The sequence below is a fragment of the Myiozetetes cayanensis genome, unplaced genomic scaffold (assembly GCF_022539395.1).
Source record: "Myiozetetes cayanensis isolate MyiCay16 unplaced genomic scaffold, myiCay2020 scf12, whole genome shotgun sequence".
Lineage (NCBI taxonomy): Eukaryota > Metazoa > Chordata > Aves > Passeriformes > Tyrannidae > Myiozetetes > Myiozetetes cayanensis.
The window spans coordinates 24,088,187-24,110,204 of record NW_026086826.1 but is presented as its reverse complement, the minus strand read 5'-3'; the positions used below and the strand labels follow the sequence as shown (position 1 = coordinate 24,110,204).

General features: G+C 41.7%; 1 protein-coding gene across 1 annotated transcript in view; it reads left to right on the top strand.

The window, feature by feature from the left end:
- TEDC1 (tubulin epsilon and delta complex 1) overlaps nt 1-22,018 on the top strand; it is a 72,246-nt gene that overhangs the window by 12,298 nt on the left and 37,930 nt on the right. Inside the window, exons 4-5 of the mRNA XM_050307112.1 lie at nt 9,882-10,052; nt 15,663-15,761. Coding sequence (XP_050163069.1) covers nt 9,882-10,052; nt 15,663-15,761 — 270 coding nt within the window. The remainder of the gene's footprint in view (nt 1-9,881; nt 10,053-15,662; nt 15,762-22,018) is intronic.

The following is a 22,018-nucleotide window of genomic DNA, read 5'->3' as shown; positions in this document are numbered from 1 at the left end:
CTTGACAGTCACTGCTGTTCCATAATCCAAGTTATTACAGGAAAGTGTTAACGTAGCAGCCAAGCTTGATGTTACCCCCAGCAGGAAACCAGGAAACCATTGGCACTAGTTGCAGAAAAAAATTAAATTTTCTGGTTTTTTTCCACCTCTTCACCTACTCCAGTGAGGATGGAGGAGGGAATTTTATTAACCTTATTGATTCTGACTCAGAAACATAATTACTTTCCAGATCTTTACGGGCTATATTAGACTGTCAGCTTTCATTTTTTGATTTCCATCCCTTGTTCCCTGTGCTTCGGTTCTTTTTGTCCTTCTGTCTTCCTAATAACTCTCACCATTTATGCTTTTGCCCTTTTGGTATTGTTGTTGCTGGATTCAGTAGCTTCTAAGGAACACTTTTTTAAAAAAGCCGTCTATAAACCTGAACAAAGGGCTCAGGACCTGTAAAGTTTCTCCTGCAGATTTTCCCTCACCTCAGTGTGGCTGACAGGCCTGTTCTAGTGCTCTGATTTGCCCTGCTACCCATCCTGTAGAGGCTGCTACCAGAAACTAAGGGAGGAAAATGCTTTAGCTTTGATTTTCTACCTTTTTTACTTTTTAAAGTCACTTACTGTATAGGTAACAAACTCTGAAGTGTTGATTTTTGTCTTTAGTTACTGACATTGCCTGTAGGCTTAAAATATTTTGTGGAAGAGGTGATTAAATTAGGAATATATTTTTGCCATACAAGAACTGGAACACATTTCAATTTGGACTCTTGAAATATGCTTTTTTTTTTTTTTTTTTGTGTTAAAGCACAAGTTACAAGTGATAGTTGAAATTTCTCCCTGTCATTCTGTAGGTGCATATGAACATGCTATTTATTCCTTCTTATCTTTCTTTTTTCCCCTTTAATTTCACACTTTGAACTAATCATGGAACCTTCTTGCCAATGAAAAACAATTTCCTGTGCTGTGCTGGAAAAGGTGTAGTTACCAATATTTTACTTGGCACAGTGAATACACAATTAAGAGGTGGATTTTTTTTTCCCCCCTCAGACAGAATGTCAAAGTAAAACGCTCTAGCAGATGCGTCTGAAATGATCAGAAAAGCTTATAATTTATTGACTCTGCTGCCTCTTTGAGCATGTCTGAATTTCAAATAAATGCAAAATGTCTTGAACGTGACATTACAGCTGATGTGTTCTGGATGGGATTCACCAACAGGCACTGGAGTCACTTGAGCTGTGGGAGGAGATGAAGACTGGTGTGCTCATAGAGGATTTAGTGTGGTCATAGTGATACTCTGCTGAAATCCAGTGTAGGGAGCTCCTTCCTTGGCAGTTGGGGAAGCAGAGGCATTGTAAGACGTTTCAGTTCCTCTCCTGCCCTCCAGTGACAGGGAGCAGCCAGTACCTTTGGTACCTTCTGATTATCATTGCAGCCTTTTAATTGAAATGCAAACATCCTCTGCTGATCTGGGTTTAGCTCACACTGGAGGATCCTTTGAAATAAAGCAACTTTTCCTCAGGAGAACAGAAGGAGTGTGCAAAGAGGAGCATGGCAGGGCTCCTACCCATGGCAGACCTTGCCTCTTCTCTCCTGGAGGGCAGGTGATGTTTTCTCCTGTTGGCCTCTGGCTCCAGGTGTGCTGCTGATGTACAATGCTGCATCTTCCTCTCTCCATGGGCCACCCCTGCCCTGCAGCTTCCCATAGTGGAGCAAATGGGCATGGGCAAGCAGGGCTGCAGCCCTAGGCAGAGGAAATGCAACGCAAGCTGTTATCTGCGTTGCGTTTTTTGAGCCCTTTAGTGCTCTCCAAGTTGAGGCCTACCCTGTCATGTGTTTGTCTTAGTATATTTAGTTTCCATGTTTTGTCTGAGTACTTAATGCAGTGAGCATTGGGATTTTCATGTTCTTTTAAAACCTTGCAGCTCCAAAGATTAGGCAGTACTGCCATGCTCTTTTGAAGGCACAGTGCTTTTGCTGTATTGCAGAGCTCTTAAATAACCTCCCAAATGAGTGAGGAGGGATGGGATAAAGGACTGACTTGCTCTGATGCCTGGGGCCTGTGGCTACTGCCAGACAGTCTTGTTTGAACAAGGCAGGCATTGGTAAGAGCTGTGTTCACATTTTCTGTCTTCCCTCAGCACCTTCTCTTTTTCACTCTTTGCCAAGAGTAAGCTCTTGGGAGTGCTGCTGTGAGTAGTAATTTTTACAAAAGACCAGGAAATTTAAAAGCTAAAAGACCTTGTGGAAACACAGGATTTCACTTTTTTTGCTAATTGCTGAGTGCACTATAAGCATAACTTCTAGAGCACTTATGTTTGTGGAAAACTTACTCATCTGTGCAAATATCTGGAGATTTAATTGGTATGTGCATCATGTGGGAGTGGATTTGTACACCATCTATCATCCCCTGCACAAATTTAATCTGGATCCTACCTTGTCTAGGAGGAAATCCAATTAGTGTTGTTTATGGTGCTATTAATGAAAATAGTGCTGTCCCTTTTGCATTCATCTGTTCAGATTGCTCCTTTTCACATTTTCCCCTCCTGCAGATAGATATATGACTGTATTAATTAGGAAAGCATGTCTGATACTGTTATTTCTGGCTATGGTGTTTAATTTTTAAAAAAAAAATTATGCTCCGTTTAAAGATGTGTAATTACAGAACTTAACATATGTTATGTCACATCAAAACCATTGTCTGAATTATGAGCGGTTCGGAACGAGCGCTCAGTAAAAGCTGCAGAAGGGCTTTATTGGCCTGATTTATGTGGTTGCTTTGCCTTTCCCGAGCCCTGCAGTGAGGATCTAAATATGCTGCTTTCCACCTTTGTGATACCAGGCTGTGTGCTCAGTGTAGTTAAGGTTTGAGTGGTAACTGAGTGAATATTTTCTGTCTAGACCCAGAGCAACTCTGGTGCAGGTGAGGAGTGGGCTGGGAATGTGCGTTGGAGGTTTCAGCTGGCAGTTGCTTTGTTTTGCTCTGCTCAAGGATTAACGTCGGGTACTTCGTTAGCACAGGACCTGGTGCAGATCTCCATGGGTTGAATGTCTTTTCTGTGTTTCTGTAGGCTTGTTTCTCCACGGGTAAAGTAAGCAGCAGGTTGGTTGTGGGCTGTTCAAATGTGGAAGCGGAGAGCTGATCCTTGGAGGGATTTCGAAGATGTCCAGGGAAAAGCCACAACTCTCCAGGGATGAGCTGGAGGCAGCTGGGGCCTGTCCTATACCGACAGGTGGCAGCTCGTGGTTAGAAAAGAGCATCTCTGGGGGAAGCAGCCCTGCCATAGCCTTGTTTTACAGCAGTGCAGGCAGCACAGGCCTTTTCTTTTCCATTGTGTGTACAGAGCATAGTACATTTATTAAGGTAAGAATTTGTAAAAGATTCCTGTATCAGTAGGAACAGTACAGAAAGTGTAAAAGGGTGATGAAGTTACTCTGCAGCATTGCTTGTGACATATTATAAGATCGCCACTGACTCTGCAAGGAATTTTACATTAAAACTGCATTTGGAGTTTGTTTAATTCAAAGTGTATGAACAGAGCAACTCCATACCAGGTCACTAAAATCCTCAAATGGAGTAAGCAGTGCAAAAAATGCCCCCTTCTCACATGTCTACAAAAACATTGATGCTTGCGTTGTTCTTTTGTAAACTATTTATATGATGAAGGACTTGTTTATTTTATCTCCATCTGACATAAATTAAATCTGACCTGCATTCTGATTTATGATAACATGGGATTGCTTCATATTTCAAACCAGAAAGAAAGGCTTCATTTCTGCTATAAAAGTTGGAACTTCTTAATTTTTAATTTCACTCTAAGCACGTTGCATGCAAATTATTTGCTCAGATGTATGGAATGTAGATGAGAATTGATATATCACCCTGTCTGTTTTCACACCCTCCATTTTTCCCACTCCTTATTCTTTTCCTCTAAGTACTTTTGTATCTGATGGCTTTTTTCAGTTCAGTGTGTTTTGTGAATCTGACTTGTCTGCTCAGAATAATTCTGCTATGAGGTCTTCAGAAATGTTGGCCTTTTTTTTGCACTTGCTGCATTGTATAAGCACAAGTCTGACACATTTTGAGTATTATCTGGCACCTTTTTTCATAACAATTTGAGTTGAAATAGCCTGGGGAGGAATGCTTAGGGGAACACTCGTGGTGTTGGAGACTGATTTCTAGTCTGCCTTGCAAAAAATTTTAAATACGTGATTTTAGGACATAAACCATGTTTAGCTCTGACAAAGCCAGAGATGTGTTTATGAGCTTGGGATGGGTTTTGTAGTTTGTGAGCTATATTAGTTGGGATGGTGATGGGTGGTGTCCTGGAATGTATATTTGTTATGGGACTTGACTGTTTATTTTCCTGGATCTTTTACCACCCAAGAACCTGTTCTACTGAAGTGTGGGCAGGGTGATAGTTCAGGAATTGGCTTGAAGAGAATTCGTGTAAATATATGCTTGTCACTTCTGTCAGGCTTGTGCTTGGTTTTCTGAGCCATACCAAGAAATGGATATTGAAATTTAACAGCAGTACTTTGAGCTTTTAGGATAGAAAGCTCGTTTGGGCTGAGTTACAGTGGAATCGAGGGGGTTCATTCTGGCTTCTGCTTAAGTTTCACTAGTCACAGCTGCTTTGGCAGGTCCACATTGTCCAGTTTGACAAGAGTAGCTCAGACAGCACTCAGTGTGATGGGAATAGACTTGACATCGTGATGAGGGTATGGGTATGTGTTGGTATGGATTTTGTATTGCAAGCCTGTGCACCATTCTGTAGCTGGATGCCTTCTCTGAAATGAAATCAAAGGGAAACATTAATTGCAGCAAAAAAATTGCAAGCAAAACAATTCTCTGGTAAGTGGCTATAAAATGATCTCTTCCAGAGCTGGTGTGGAGTGTTCCAAGTGTGGGAAAGCCATCGAGGTGTCTGGGTAGTTGCCTTGGCTTCTCTCTTTATTAACTGGACTTAGAAAAGATGCACTTCTGTATCTCAGAAGTGAATGTAGGTGTGTACCTGTATTGCTGCATAGATTAGATAAATTCACAGTGATATTTGAAGCAAAGGCTCTAGCTTAGGCTGGTATTTCAGTGATTTTTCTCCCACCGGGAGAGCAGTAAATAGACTTAGTTTGTAAAGATGGGACTAGAAATTGAGGTCATAGTATAATATGTAAGACCTTTTTTTTTACCTTGTTTACTTTATGCCAGGCTAAGTATTTCATAGCAAAATTATTTTTTTTTGCAGTTTGTGGAATAAATAATGGAGAGATCCTGTTAAAAATGCATTGACTGGCTTCCTTATTTTAATATTAATAAGGCAGGTTGCTACAATAAAATTAGCTCTGCATGGTGTTTGTCACTGTACTGCCAAAGCAATCGAGTCTAATGCCATTCCTTTCTGAGATCAATCCCCAGGAGAGCAGTATTTGGGCTGTCTGAAACCTCTAACAGGGAAGTTGGAGCAGGACTGTAAATTACGGAAAATGCAGATTTTAATCTGGGATTCCCAAGTCTGTCTTTGGCCTTGCGGCTTGCTGGCTGCTTATGTGAGGTTTTTTTAATGTTCTTTGGACATGGGCTTTCTCTGCTGTAGTGGTTAATATCCAATTGCTTGGCTTATGATGTTTATGGGCAACTTGGTAATCAGATCTCTGTGGTTTCATAGTCTCCTGGTTGGGGCAAGGCAGTCTGAACCATGGAGTCTAGGACTGCAGTGCCCAAGGACACAGTGCCTTGGTTCAGAAGCTGAAGGAGCACAGGAAGAAGAAGGATATTGCAGTTGGCACAAAGGAGATAGTCTTTTTGTTGTTGTTGTTGTTAAAGATGAATCTGTGCCTTTAAAAGGAAAAGAAAGCCCTTTACCGACTGTGCACCTCTGTGATTTATAGCATGTGTTTATCTGAGCTACAGAGCAAAGGGGAAAAACCTGTAACATTGATACATTTTGTTATGTGACCAGAACAGCATTTTTGTGCTTATAAATAATAGGAGCACTCATTGTATTAGAGGCTCTGCCAGCTGGTGATACTTAGGTTAAAAGAAGTGTTAGGGGGTTATTTGATCATGGTTATAGACACACTTCTGTTGAAAGACACACTTCTGTTGAAATCTGCATTTAAAGCAAGATTAAACTCTCTTAATTTTACAGTTTCCATTGTTAGTTCCAGTTTAGATCCTAAATTACATTCCAGCTTTGCCTGCCAACTGGATCTTTTTAAGATGTTATTGAATGTGGAAATCTGTGAAGCAGGAAAGCACATATGTTTAAATCCCATCAAGGTCTATGGGTCCAAATATGTGCTTAAGTGTTTTCTTGAAAACAGTCATATTTCAAGTAGGCTTTTTAAATTTCCACTTGAAAGAAATGTGTTGAGGGTCCAAGAACTGGGAGGCGGTTCCTTACCTGGCACACCCCCATTCTGAATAACCAGGTCTTTGCAGTTCTGTGCTACTTCTACTTCTTATGATATGTTGTTGTAAAAAAATTTGGAATTATGGACTGTGTTTATTGTATGTGATTTCTATAGACTGTATGAAATTGGCAGCCTTACTTTGAATGGTGTTGCTAGCATCAGAAGTAAAACTACCCATGTCTTCTTCCCCTTTTAATTTGCAATCCGCAGGAGTCAGCTGAAAATGGAGAGATCTGTTTGTGCATGTGAATGATCTCTTTGTGCAGGAGGCTGGGGAGGTGGAATTCCCCCCCCATGCTCCCTGGGAAAGAGATATGCTAGAAATGTGTAGCTTTATGCCGTTGGCCAAGACAAAATTTCATCCAGAAGATGAAGGTGTTCGTTGTTGTTTTTTTGTTGGTTGTTGTTGGGTTTTTTTATCTGCAGCAGAAGGAAGGCAGGACGAGATGAACAGATGGAAAGTCTTTGCTTCTCCCTTTGTTATAGTTTCTCTTCCTGATGGAGAATGGAGATTGACTGTGGACTATAGTGGCCTGAATGAAGTCACACCACCTTTGAGTGCCGCTGTTCCAGACATGTTGGAGCTCCAGTACGAACTGGAGTCCAAGGCAGCGAGGTGATATGCCACTACTGACATGGCAAATGTGTTCTCCTCCATCCCCTTGGCAGCAGAGTGCAGGCCACAATTTGCCTTCACCTGGAGGGGCGTGCAGTACACCTGGAACCGACTGCCCCAGCGGTGGAAACACAGTCCCACCATCTGCCACGGACTGATCCAGGCTGCACTAGAGAAGGGTGAGGCTCCAGAGCATCTACAGTATATTAACATTATCATAAGGGAGGGCACAGCAGAGGAGGTTTCTGAGAAAGGAAAGGAAATTATCCAGATTCTTCTGAGAGCTGTCGACTTCACCATAAAGAAAAGTAAGGTCAGGGGACCTGCCCGAGAGATCCAGTTCCTGGGGGTGAAGTGGCAAGATGGACATCATCAGATCCCGACAGAAGTCATTGATAAGATCACAGCAGTGGCCCCACTGACCAGCAAGAAGGAAACTCAAGCTTTTGTGGATGCCATAGGTTTCTGGAGAGTGCACATTCCTGAGTACAGTCACATAGTAAGCCCTCTCTACTTGGTAACTCATAAGAAGAGTGACTTCCACTGGGGCCCTGAACAGCAGCAAGCATTTGAAGAGATGAAGCAGGAGATTGCCCACGCTGTAGCCCTTAGGCCAGTCAGGACAGGACCAGATGTGAAGAATATTCTGCAGCCGGGGATAATGGTCCTTCCTGGAGCCTCTGGCAAAATATGCCTGTGAGAACCGAGGCCGCCCACTTGGATTCTGGAGCTGAAGCTACAGAAGATCTGAGGCCAACTACACTCCAACAGAGAAGGAGATCCTAGCAGCTTATGAGGGAGTACAAGCTCCCTCAGAGGTGATTGGTACAGAATCACAACTCCACCTGGCACCCCAACTACTGGTGTTGAGCTGGATGTTCAAGGGAAAGGTGCCTTCTATGCATCATGGCTGACGCTACCTGGAGCAAGTGGATTGCTTTGGTCACACAGTGCACCTGAGTCAGAAACCTGAATCGCCCTGGGATCTTAGAAATCATCATGAATTGGCCTGAAGGTGAGCACTTGGGTGTAGCAGATGAAGAGGAAGAGGAGCTGGTGGTACAGGCTGAGGAAGCTCCACCATGCAATCAACTGCCAGAGGGAGAAACACGCCACACCCTTTTCACTGATGGTTCCTGTTGCATTGTAGGGATGAACTGAAAATGGAAAGCAGTTGTATGGAACCCCACACAACAAGTTGCAGAAGCTGCTGAAGGGGAAGGTGGATCGAGTCAATTCGCAGAGCTTGAAGCTGTCCAGCTGGCCCTGGACATTGCTGAATGAGAAGTGGCCAAGGCTTTACCTCTGCACTGACTCTTGGATGGTGGCCAATGCTCTGTGGGGGTGGTTGGACAGATGGAAGAAGGCCAACTGGAAATGCAGAGGGAAAGCCATCTGGGCTGCCGATATGTGGCAAGACATTGCCACCTGGGTAGAGAAGCTGATTGCGAGAGTCTGCCACGTAGATGCCCATGTGCCCTAAAATCGAACCAATGAGGAACATCACAACAATGAACAGGCAGTTTTTTTCTTTCCCTTTGAGGGGAGGGACTGGGTTTTGGGGCAGAACTTGGGGTCTGGGAGTGGGGAAGAGGAAAGCTTCAGGGTGGTGTTTTTTTTCTGCTCTAAGCGAGGTCACGCGGCTGCTTTTGGCCCTGACTCACCTCCATTCCCTCATGCTCTGTTCTGCCGACTGCCCAGACTACCTGGGATTTCATCAGAGAAGCAAGTGCTGATCTGGGGAAGAATTTTTTCTGAGGGGGAGAAGCTGCTCTTCTTCCCTCCTCCTCCTCCTCCTCCTCCTCCTCCTCCTCTTTCCGTGCTGGAGGAAGCTTGTGTCCATTGATGAGGAGGAGAGTTTCCAGCCCAGCCTTGACAGTGTGAGTCCACAGGAAGATCACCCTTGCCCCTTCTCCTTTCCTCTTGGTGTGGGGGGTCCTCAGTCGGCTCCTCTCGTGCACTGGGGCCCCACGTGGCGACTGCACCTTCCTGGCCATGGTTAGAATTGCGCCGAAAGGCGAAAAGTACTGAACTGTTTCTGGTGGGAGTTTGGGTGCAGGGTTGTTGATTGTTTTTCTTTTGTTGTGTTACCTGTACACATGCGTTCTTTAATAAAGGGCGGTTATTTTTTCTTTCCCACATATCCTCGACTGGAGCCTCTCAATTTCGGATTTACAGTTGCTTAGAGGGAGGAGCTTGGTCTTCCTCATAACTCGCCCTCCTCAGCAAACACTTCTGTCTCGTTAAACTGTCTCGTTAAACTTCTTTCCAAATTACTCTAGAGCAAGGCAAGGCAAGCAAGACAGGTGATAAAACTGTAGCTGGGAGTGCCTCTGCGGCCATTACCAGTTGCATGGTTTTTTCTTTTCCTGTATCCTACCAGATGGGAAGTGCTGGATGGAGAAAAGAAAATAGCTGGGTAAGCACAGGCCCACGATTTTGTCCTTATATAAGTCACTGATTTACAAAATAGGGTCTCAAGAAGACACTGGAGGAGCTAAATCTGTTCTTTGACATATTAGAATCTAGTCAAAATGTGATTTTTCCCATCTGGGTAAAGAACATGCTTGCTGTCTCAGGAACACTGTGTCTTCCTGGGTATGGAAAATGAAAGATGGGAGAGGAGGCAGCTCACCAAGTCACAGCTGAGAAGCTGATATTTATTGCACAATTCTCTACTTGTTTAGGCTGTTCCCAATCCTGTATTCTAAAAGGTGACAATTTCTCTGTGCTGCTGAAATTGACTTCATTGTAGGGTTTTTTTCCCTCTTTAGCCTTCATATCCTGTATTGTTTTTCTCTACCAAATGACTTGAAAATGTTCAAACTAATTTAAAACGTTTCTGTGTTCTTTTCTCCTTTTAGTGTGAAGATGATTTCCCTGACATCCAGAAGGGTATAACTGAAACAACACCTGAATGTGGGCTGGAAGACAGAGTGGATGTTCGATACCTTCAGTGGTTAAATGGGAGGCTGAGGTTCCAGTGGCGGAGTTTGCATGCTCAGCACCAAGAGCAGTGCAAACTTCTGCACAAGGTAAATGATTCTTCTAACTCACTATGACATTGTTTATTATTTAAAAGCCTTGTCAGCTAGAGCTAAATGTACAAATTATTCTTGTTTGCTAGTTCTGCCTTTTCTGTAGATGAGAGTGAATTACTCTAAATATAAATACCTTTACCTTTCCCCAGTGCAGCAGAACTGTGAGAAAATGCAATATGTACAGTGTTTGTAAAGTTATAATTGTATAAAAGTCTCCTTTGCAGGTTTGCACATTAGTCACTTCTGCAACCATAGGCTGTTTTCATATTTCTAGAAAATGCCTGGTAGAAACAAGACAGCGCATTCTGGTCCCACAGACAAGAAGTAGTGATTCAGAACTCTAAGTATCCTGAAAATGTGGATTCAAAATATTGAGCACAAATATGGAAAGTAATAGCAAAATAAAGTGCAGTTTCCCATTCCAAAGTACCAGGCTACATCTGAGCAGAACCCAGAAGCAACCTGGTTTTAAATCAGGGGTCAGTAATAGCCTCTACATTGCTAAGATTCCACTTCTGTTTCTGTTTCTGAGTGCTTAGATACCTGTCTGGAAATCACAGACATCTGGGAGCATTATGTCTGTTTAGGATGGAAACAGCCTTCAGTCCCAGAGTTGACAGTGGTGGTGACTGCAGAGACAAATAAAAAATCTGGTTCTGAAGATAATCCTAAATGTTATTAAGCATTGTTTTCCCTAGGCCACCTTTTTCCATTCTTATCTCTTTGGATAACTTAAATAGAGCCAGTTATTATTGTACCCAGAATCTTCACAGAAAACCTTTTTTTTTGAGACTAAAAACAGTTTCAGGAAATTTCTTCTCTGAGAACATTTATCAGAAAGTTGTCAGAATCATCTTCACCTTTGAATGAAGATGCCATCTTGGTTTTAATCCTGTGTCTGGCGGAGCAGTGCTGAAAACTATAACGAGGTTACATTTTGTTCTTTCCATGAACTGATTGCTAGGGAAGATGTCTGATTGACAGCACCAGGGGAAAGATCAGGTGCTGTGTGTGCAGCATCTAAAATAACCTTTTGCTTCTCATTGACCACTGTGGATGTGCTTCCCTGATCTGGGAACAAAAGATAACAATTCACTGTAAGTGCAGGCGCAGTCCTTGGCTTTTGCATTGTGATTACAGACTGTGATGTTATTGGGAGAGGTGAGACTCAAGTGAAATGATTGGCATCTTCTCCCCGATAAGTTACTTCTATGTAAGATATGTTGATTTTTATAGTAGGTGAGGCAAATACCTCCATAACTCATCATCAGCTCTCTGATTTATGTAGTACTTGACAGTAACAAGTCATTAGGCAGCTCCAATGCCTCAGCTTGCAGTTAATGAGCCCAAGGAAGAATTAAGAGCAGGTCAAACCTAAGACCTCAAGTATTAGCAGAGATACTCTCAACAGTCCAGATCAGACACCGAAATAATGAAGAGATGTTCTGATGGGCAACATGCTGAAGTTGTTGACAGGGGAGATGAGGAGATGATGACCCTCCTGTGGGAGGCTGTACTTTGAAATAGACTTATTTTTTATCTCTGAAGGACAAATGTCTTCCAAAGTTAGGACAGCTACAGTCAGACAGGTCTAAGAGACAGGTGTCAGGTCCCTGGACCATGATTTCCAGAATCTGGAAGAATAAGTAGGAGGGAGATTGTTTGTCTGTTCATTCAGTTTCCTAAAGCTTCCATTACTGCCTTCTCCAACAGTCATCACTGGACTAAACTGAAAGCAGTAGTGGTGCTGGTGATGACTCTCGTGGTCAGGCTGTGTTTTGTAGTGTGTAGAGAGGCTGCCACCATGGATGTAAACAAAGGAGGGTAGAACAGAGCCCAGCTCCCTCCCTCTGTGATCCCACAATGGTATTATGTGTGCTCAAATACATCTGTGCAACTGTGGGAGTTCTGTTCGGTGCTGTAATAAAGTGCAGTGCCCTGATTTATATTTTAGTCTGAGTTAAAAGCAGGAGAATTGGAAGGTAAAAGTGACTTTGGAAGGGACGTCACTACAGTGCCACATTAATGTTAAAATTTACAATAACACAAAATATAACATACTTGTGCAGTTTTAACAGCTGCATAAACAGTAATTGATATTTCTTGACTCTTTCTGGAGAAATTGCTTCTACTGGTGCATTAATTTCAGAACTTTTAAACTATTCTATGTGTTGGAAGGCCGAGCTGACCCAGTATGACCTCTATATGAGCTGCTCCTTTTCTCTAATAAATCATAAACACAGTATGGTAAAGGCTAAAGAGTGTTATGTTTTTTAATTATGCTGACAGAATTACAGAGGGCTTTCTCTACAAAATGATAATTATGGCTTTTACTTGCTCTGTTTAATAACTTAACAGGTTATGTATCTTATCTGTGGAACAGCCTTATTTACTGCTGATCATGAGCTATAATTCTTGCCAGCTAGTGGTGACACACATATTTCACTCTGTGACTCACACGGGCTCTAAAATACCATATTCTCTACTTGGGGCTTTCTGAGAAAAAAACCACCACAGTTGGAAAATATGTGCTTATCCAGAAGATGACTGCTCTTCCACTCTGTTTTTCAGTATGGATATCACTGGGGCATCTTTCCATCTACCCCATCCTGCCTGTGCCACTTAAGGCTGATGGTACGAAGTTCCGTAGTACCTAGAGCAGGTTGCTGAAGGGGAAAACCTTCCTGGAGCTGCAGCTGGTTATGTGCCGTGAATTGCTTGTTAGGTGGTCTGACTGGCTGTTCCTCTCTGCTAGTTCTTCTGATGAGCTGCTTTCCAGTGATTTCAGCTCCCAGAAGGCATGTTGAAGCCTACAAACGCACACATGTCCTGCTGTACTAGGAAGACTTCCTCGGGGAAATCTTAACCTCTCTGCTGCTGAGGAATTTTGCAGCCTGAGGGTATGAGCTGTTGAGTAACATTATAATGGCTTCTCATCACGGGCAGGTTGGCTCGCTTTGAAAGTATAATGTAGTAATGCCATTATAATTCCCTCGAAATTCTCAGTGGTACATATTTACCTGATATGCCTTCAAATATAAGGAAACGTGAAGGATCAATTACCCTGTGAAGGCAAGCCTCTTGGTTCTTCTATTCTGTTTCTCCCTCTTTCTGCCAAGTGCCAGAGGAATATCTGTCTGCTCAGTTTTTGATCCCTCTTGAGTTCACGGGAGAGAGCAGCTGTTGTTATTTAGTCTTTGAGTTATGACTTTGCCTTAAAAAATGTGAATGAGAAGCCTTGCATAGTTTCAGAAAAACCAGGTAGGGACTCTGTAGTTTCAAACTGGAATTTTTTGGGTGATCTGTTAAATGCACTGTTCCATGATCAGCACGTGAAAAGAAGGAGTGTAACAGGTGAGTTTGTGCAAATGATATGGATTTCCTGGGGGTATTTTTAGCTATCTTCCATCCTGAAATAATGGAGGGTTAAATCAGGTTCAGAGAATAATTTTTTTTTAAGTAGGTGAATATCTGGTTGTGCATATAAGTTAGTAAGAGTAAAATGATATTAAATGGAATTCTTGATAATAGAAGAAGAGTTCAACATAACTGGAATTATCAGATCATGGTAAAGCAACACAGAGGGTTATAATGTGATTGGAAACTGTAAGAGAAAGAGTTCTATTTTGTGAGTAAGAATGCAGAGCAGCACAGAGCCACCACCTCTGAATGGGGTGATTTCTCGTGCCTTCTCTTAAGATAAACAATATAAAATAAGATGTAGTGCAGTGGATTGGATTGGTCACATCTATATATCTGATGATGTGGTATGAGTTAAAGGGACAAGGACAAAGTCTTGATCTCTGAATAATAGAGGGCAGAGACTGGTGCTGGGTAATTACCTCATTGTCAGTAATTCTTGAGTGAGCTAAACTGCAATTGTTAGATGTATCTGTATCTTGACATGAAGACTCTACCACGTTCCTCAGTAAATTACTACAGTGGTTATTTATATATTTCTTGTCTATTCGGTTTGAAAATCGTTGCTTTTTTTTCCTAAACTGAATTTACCATTAGATCTCAAAAGCACATCCTTTGATGCAGTAGAATATTTTCCCTCTCATGCAAATGTGTGTGAACTATGAACAAGCCCCCTTTTCATCTTCTCTTAGGTGGATTTAGACACCCTGCAGGGAGAGCAGCTTGTCTAAGCTCACGGGCATTTAGGAATTGGTACTGGAAACTCCCCAGAAGTGGTGCTAAGTGGGGGGCTGTGCCTGTGCTCTCATGCCAAGGTTAGTGTGAGGTTAAATCAGAGTCCGATTTCTGCCTCCACCTTGGTGTATTCCAGCGCCATAAAGCAACAGCTGTCTGTGCTCTATCTCTCACCCTTTCACCTGCTGCATTTACCTTGCTGCAGTTTCCCTCTTTAAACGTTGTTTTATCTTCAGTATGTTGTGATTATCAGTAACAGATAGCAAAAATACAAATACTGGATTATTCCAGTATCCATCTAGTCCTGTCTCAGGGGAACACCTTATTACTCTGTTGTTACAGCTTCAGTGTATTTGTTTTGGGCTTTAGCCAGTGATGCTGCTGCCACATACATTTGAAAAGGGGCTGAAATTCATTGCTGGTGCTAGGAGCCCAAAGGTTTGCCAACCGGTTGCACAAGAATGCAGCAGGGAGAGGAGTGGCAAGAAGAAAGGAAGAACACTGTGTGGGGAGGTGCTCTTTTATTTTTAAACTCGCATAGCTCTGCACATGTGACAGATGGTTGCCACCAGAAGTGAGTTTTGGGAAAGGAATGCTAAAATATTCTGAAGTTTCAGGGAAGGGTTGATAATTACCCAGTGCCTGTCAACTTTAAAATAGTCATCAATACCCAAGTGTATGATAAAGTTCATATTAGAATAAAGAAAGAAAAGCAGGAAATATTCTCTGTCTTCTGGCAGAAATATTAATGAAATATGAGTGATTGTCTGACAAATGTGCACTGCTATCTTGTTTGGCAGCTGCAGTTATTACAGTAACAAAGGGATCAGCTCTGAATAGGAGGAATTGGTTTTTATTGTTCCCTTGACTAACTTGGGAAGCTTCTTCATCAAGTAATTGATGATACCAGCACCAGTGCAGCTGGGACAAGGTCTTGGTAAGAAAAAGCCAAGTATCTAGCAGCAGAAGAGAAACTTACTGTAACTACATAGCATTTTCTACTTTAAAGGAAGAAATAAAAAATTACTTTGAGGGTATCCTAAAGCTCTGTTAAGACTTCTGCTATCTTGTGTAAATGGTTTCTCCTTTCATGCTATGCACAAGAGCATGTGTACTGTAAGGAAAAAGACTTTAAGACAGGATGAAAAGAGAAATCTTTCAGTTTACTGTGGCAGCAGCACTCGCAATTCCTGCATGTGGTAACACTACCAGATGGACTGTTTTGTGAGATAACTGTGGTGCATGTTCAACCTTTCCATCCTCACTGTTTTAAAAAGGTCTGTTGTACTGATGGTAGCAGTTACATTTGTACATATCCATGGGGATGGGCTTGTAACCACTGGTTCACATACCATTCCAATCCATGCCAACTGTTAGATGGTAGCTAATGATGTTGCTTATGATCTGGTCCTTTCACTGACAGATATCTTTTAAATCCATCTATTTCAGATCCATTTGTTCACCAGTGGCTCCCATGTGGACCAGGTCCTTGGACATTTTTCTGTCACAGAAACAGATCTTGTAAGACAACCAGAGAAGTGCAAGCAGGTAATGCTTCTGTAATTCTTGGATGCTTGGTATGCTTTACACAGACATTGTTCAGGAGAAGACTGCACTCCTTATAACATTTTTTTAACTTGGTTTCCAACAGAAGTAAGGGGCTTACATATTGAACTGTCAGTTTCCTCACTTAGATCTTGCATTCACCAAATCTGGTTTGATAGGACATAAACTCAAAGGTATTAGGCCACGTCCAGATGGCTTTTGAATATCTCCGAGGCTGGAGACTCCATAGCTTCCCTGAGTGACCTGCTCCGTGCTCAGTCATCCTTACAGTAAAGTGTTTCCTTAATGTGTTCAGACAGAACCTCTTAGGACAACGTCATTTTTCTAGTGTACTTTTGTACCCTTAAGTGTAGATTTCTACTGTTCTCAATTACTCAATTATAATAGATGTTTCAGTTTATTGTTTAAAGTAGTATAATTCACTTCTTTTAATACGGTATAATACATTTGTTTTAAAAATCAGTTTGTAAAAATTCATTCTGTGTGAAACTGAAGCAAGGTGGAAATTTTAAGCTCATCCCTAACAAAATCAATATTTGGCAAATTTCTGCAGTTGGTCCAGGTCTGTTTGCTCAAAGAAGGTATTCTTTCTGCTGCTAGCATAAGAACAAAAGTGGGCATTGTAAATATTGTGCACAAAGAAGTTCAGAACAGTCGCTTAGAAGGTGGGAGGATAGTGTTATGTTCAAACCCCCTAAAGTGCACGTTAATCTTTCATTACTGAGCATTTCTTGGATGAACAGTTCACATCCAGCCTCTTGTTAAAATTCATCTGTTTAGAACATTTTCCAGGAGAATTATTGTTTTCCTAGAGCAAATGGCTCAAAGTCAACTTGAGATTTCTTTTTTCCCTTCTGCTTTGCGGTCCCTCTGCTACGGTTTGCTCAGCAGCTTGGAACACACAGCAGCACATTGCTCTGTAGTCTATACTTTGTAGTTTTCCAGATCTTAGCAAAGGTATGACAGGCTGCTATTAGAAACACACTGGCTGTGTAGAAGGACTTTGCAACTACCTTTTTCCCAAAGCCTTGCCTTGATTATGGCACTGACCTGTTTCAGTAAAGCATAACAGTGCTCCTCCGAAGCCTAACTGGTTTTGACTGCTCTGTTAATTAATCATTCCAGGAGTTTTTTTCTTGCACTCTGCCCCCTTTCCTGGATGTCTGCTCCAGGTGCACTGTTCAGGGTGGGGCTCAAGATTAAACAGAAAGAATCCTTCTGTATTGTAAGCATTGTGGTTAGGTAAAGTGGTGTAGTCAAGTAGGTTTAGTTGGCAGCTATATTGCTTGGTTAAAATGAGTGGAGTCTTCAGTTCACCTTTCCCAGGCTTAAACAGCAAATACATGAAACAAAAGCGGGTGAAGACTGAGAGGCACAGAGGCAGGGTGGCAGAAGAAGTTTTCTTTAAATAAACTATAAGTGGCCCCAGTCTCTTATCTCCAGTTTCTGGGCTCTGACAGGTGCAATCCCAAACAGGTTCCAGCTCCAGTGCATGCGTGTTGGAAATTCTTTTCTTATGTTGCTTACTGCTTGGACTGATCCAAAATTGGAATTGTTTGTCATTCTAATCAGCTGTGACATTCTTAACCTCTTGAAGCTCTCAAACCTATTCAAGAAAGGAGGTGTCCTCTAAGCTGCTCTCGTGTGCCTGATTCTAAAATAAACAGGCGAAATTGCAGGAAATCATCGCAGCACTTCAGTATTCATGTTTTCGAGAGCCTCACCATTTTTATGGTCACCACATGAGCAATCTTTGTAGTTTTTGTCTCCCCTTACCCTTATTACTCAAAAGCAGCTTCCAGAAGTCATATGTTCAGTATGTATGAAGAGCCTGATATAACAAGGTGGCATGGACTTGAAAAGGCATCATTGTTTCAAGTGTCACTTTTCCAGATGGATCTAATATTCAATATGCAAAGTGATGCTGCTTTGGAAAATGTAATAAAAGGCCTCTAATTTTCAAATATCTTGTTAGGATTAAGTAAATTATGCATATTTGAATAGCTTGGTTTTCAAATATTGGTGCAGATGGCAGCACTCTGCCAAATGTTTTTTTCCAAAAACTGTGAAATAGTTTTTTTTCTTTTCAAGTAACATGATATTTCTCTTAATGTTACTTCAAGTAAGAACCTGCTGCATGGATCGATAAAAAGAGCAAGCATGTCAATATGCCTTACTGTAATGCACCTCTCTTGGTGGATGGTGTTACGAATTCCTTCTCATCTCAGGCATCCTCTAAAGCATAGCAATGCAAAGTGGATCGAAGCGTCAGAAATTAGTTATCACAGAAAGGACTTTGTGCTCTTTTTATCGAAGCCTCGAGTTAATTTTCGTCAAAAATATCCTGTGGGATATGTTGCTCTCACTTGCAGCAAAACAAGAGATGTTTAGTCTGACAGGAGAAGTGTCACAGGATATAGAGAGCTGTGAAGTTAAGCTTCAGTTTATGAAATGGAAGAGTCATACTGCTCCTTTTCTATCGAAGTTGCACATTAATTTGTATAAAATGTTCTTCCCTTGGATTTCTGACTATAAAACTCTTTTAGTGCTTTTACGTACAGGGATTTTACTGGACATTATTATTCTTCTATCATCATAAATGTCTTTGTCAGATTCATGGAGCTGGAAGTTTTCCAAACCTAATGGTTTTAATTACGTTTTTCTCCAGTGGGGCATGATCAAAATTCCAACTTTTCCTGTGGTTTGGCTTGGCTGTGGTTATATATATATGTGTGTGTGGCTGGGAGTTGCAGGTCAGTGCAGGTCAGGTCAGTGTAGGGGGAGGTGGTGTTATTTCAGCTGGAGTTCAGTTTCCAGTTGAAGTACGATGTGCGTGTTCATGTTAGCTCTTGACCTCTGCACGTATGTCCTTTCCTTCCTGAGATGCTGTCATTTGTTTTTGAGCCCCTCTGGCTTGCAGAGTCTTGCTGCAAGCTGGTGGTCCCCTTCTCTGCAGAAGCCCCTCAGTCAGTGGTGATGGTTGTGGAGCTGTTTGCTTGCCAGGCTGTGTTAGAGTGAGCAAACTGGGGGCACGTACAGGGAGCCTGGGTGGTCATTGTGTATTTTCTTGAAAATTTCTTGCACTTATCACTTAAGAGTGTCCTAGAAAATAGTCCAGAGCATCTTAAAGGTCTTGTGTTTTGAGGCATTTTCCAAGCTGATCAGTTTTTTACCCCTGATAAACTGGGGTACAGCTGGGGGGCTGCTGGTATTTGCCAACCTGGAATATCTCAGGGTAGAAATGGAGTTCTGGTCTCTGGCACTGCAGCTAAAATAATTTGGAAGCACACTTGGGAGAGCATGAAGAGGATGTGGCTGAGGGTAAGCAGCATCTGCCCCAAACTTTGCTGGACAGTAAGGATTGTCTCTGAGGATATGGTCTCATTCATCCTGTGGCTGTAAGGACAATGCTTGTGATGTGTGACCACGTGGGTAGCTTTTAATTTTTGTGAGCCTAATATAGTCCCATTCTTGTCTATCGAGCCTATTTACCTTAATTCTTCATTGCAGTGTCATCATTTCTGAAGTTTACCTTGAGCTTGAAAAATGTATGTTGCATTTGAGTCCCTAAATTAACTTTCTCATCAAATTGTTACCATATAGAGATCAATGAACTTTGAGAACAGCCTAGTCCTTCAGTGTCTTCTGTCTCTTCATGTACTGTTTTGTATGTGGAATTCAATCTAAGTAGAGATTAAATGTTGAAACTCGGGTCATTGGTACAATGCTGGCAGTGCTGAAGTGATCATTGAAATTGTAATGAGTAAAGATGATACCTTTAAATGCCAGTAAATCAATTTACTGAGTGTGACAGCAAATAAATAATGCAACTGTCTGCCAGATGGACATGCAATGGAACTGACAGAACTTGGATGTGAATAGCTAATAATTTTGTTTCAGAAATATATGGAAAATATTTATGCTTGTTGATTGTTAACATGTTTTAAGGGTGACTTATTTGACTTAAGAAACTAAGGTCCTTGGTCGCAAATAAATAGGAGCAAATAAGCCTGACTTTGCATACATAATGAATCATCAATTCCACGCCCATAAAAAATTCAGGTGAGCTTTAGCTCTCCAAGCAGCAGGGATTGGGGAGGATGGGATAGGATGGTACAGCCGTAGCACTGATCCTCTTTCTGTACCGTTCATGTGTCAGGGAAGGAAGCCAATGTAAAGTGTCTGTATTGCTTCCTTCTGTCAGGTGGGATCCATAATTTCTTACTGGGTCATTCAGGGGGTAAATTATCAAGATGTATGATCGGTTGATTGCGAACCCTAAATCTTGTGGCAGTTTCCATTTAAAACATCTGTCCCAGATGGCTGTTACAGATGGGTGATACAACAGGTTTATTCTCTGTGAGTTACAGCCAATGGTTTGAATTCATGCAAAGCACTAAAGAGCTTCTGTGCCTTTCAGAACAAGTGCATACAGATTGGGATCATTAGGAACTGATAAAACTCGGAATTTTTAAAAGTGTTGAATGTGCATTTACTAGTTACTTTGCATGAAATTTGAGTCTTCAGCTGTTGTCATGTGCATGCACACGTGGGCTTGTGCACTTCCTTAAAGTCCCCCTGATCCAGTGAAGCCTTTTTATCTGCATAAACATGTTACAAAGAAAGAGCAACCGGTGTATTCAGAGTATCTGAGGGACAGCACCACCTCCTGGATTGTGTGTGAGGGCAGCTCTGCAAAGGGGAGGTCTGTTAGCTAACATAAGTTATTTGGTTGGCTACTGAATAAGTACTGTGGTATTCCATTATCTCCAGACATGGATCCTAAGTTGCTGACCCTCTTGGATGAAGTTGGAGTGACTATGGCAGGATAGTTCCAGATGCTGTGTCCCAGACTATATTTGGTGTCCTTGTGCTGATGGTTTGGGACTTCATGGAATGTTCCTGGTGGTGACACACGCTGCAGGCAGGCGCTAAATGAAAATAAACAGTTAAAACCCTCTGATAAGCTTGACACCGTGTCACATTATTGATTTGGCACAGACCTGCAGTAGTATTTCTGTAATCAACCCTGTTGTGGTCTTATATGGTGGGGTGAATAATGTAACCTTATTTGAATCTCAAAGAGCCTGTTAGGGAGCCATCTGATACTTTATGATGTCCTTCCATCTGTTGTACAAAAAACAGTTGAAGAACATATTTCTCAGAGTGTAGATACCAATGGAAAAAAATTACCTTCATCCTATGGTCAGTGATGCTGCTGTGTAGAAGGTTAATTCAGGAAGCAAAGGCTTGTACTGCATGTAAATTCCAGAAAAAATATTTGTTCTTTAATGAAAAAATGTCCTTGAGCTTCAAGGACAAACTGCCTTCCTTGGCATAAATCGTCATAGATTCGAAATCTTCTGCGATGCTCTGGCAACTAATTCTGTTTGATCTGGCCCTTAGCTTTTTGTACGTTTATTTTTCAATCCCTTAGTAAAAGCCATAGTTCTGTCATTTTCATCATGGAACAGGATCAGTATTTTGTAACTACTATTTTGTAACTACTGTTCTAATTAAGGGCAGCTTTGTGTTTTGTCGTTCAGTTTCAGTTTTTGAAAGAAAAAAGAAACTTGAATTTTTTCAGGTGGATCCTGCATAAAAAATAATACAGCATAAGAATAACTGGCACTGAGGCTTGTGAATGTTTGTGAAAACACGGGATTTTCCTGTTTTGGTTTAATTTTTGTGCATTTTCTGTACAAAATCCCTCCTTGGCCAGTCCTGATGCCACAGAAATCTTCACGGAGATTCATTTTACTCGGTGTTACACCAGAGTCTGTGTGAGCTCTTCACAGAAGGATTGTAGTGTGAACAAGTTCTCAAGGTGGGGAGAGACTGTGTTGCTGCTAATGAGATTGTAAAGGTGGAGAATAATCTCCCCCAAAGGAGCACAAAGGTCTGTGACACCATTCTAGGAGCAATAGCGCAGAAGAAACAGCCAAGCTCTGAAGAATTTAAACACAATGAGATTTTAGGCTTACTCTACACACTGTCAGAATTAACTTAGTTTGAATTTGTAGTGACTCCTCATCATTTACCAGATATGCTTCCAGGACTTCAACATCCAAAATCCTTGGATTTTGGCCTTGTTGAATTTTCAGAACACCAAGTAAGCTGATAGTTTATGTAGCAAGAACAATTTTTTTCTTTTCCTTTTACAGAACTTTTTAAAGGTACCAAGTTTTCCTAGCCCAATGCATCTAAACCTTTACCTGTTTTAAAGCAAGGTTGTTTTT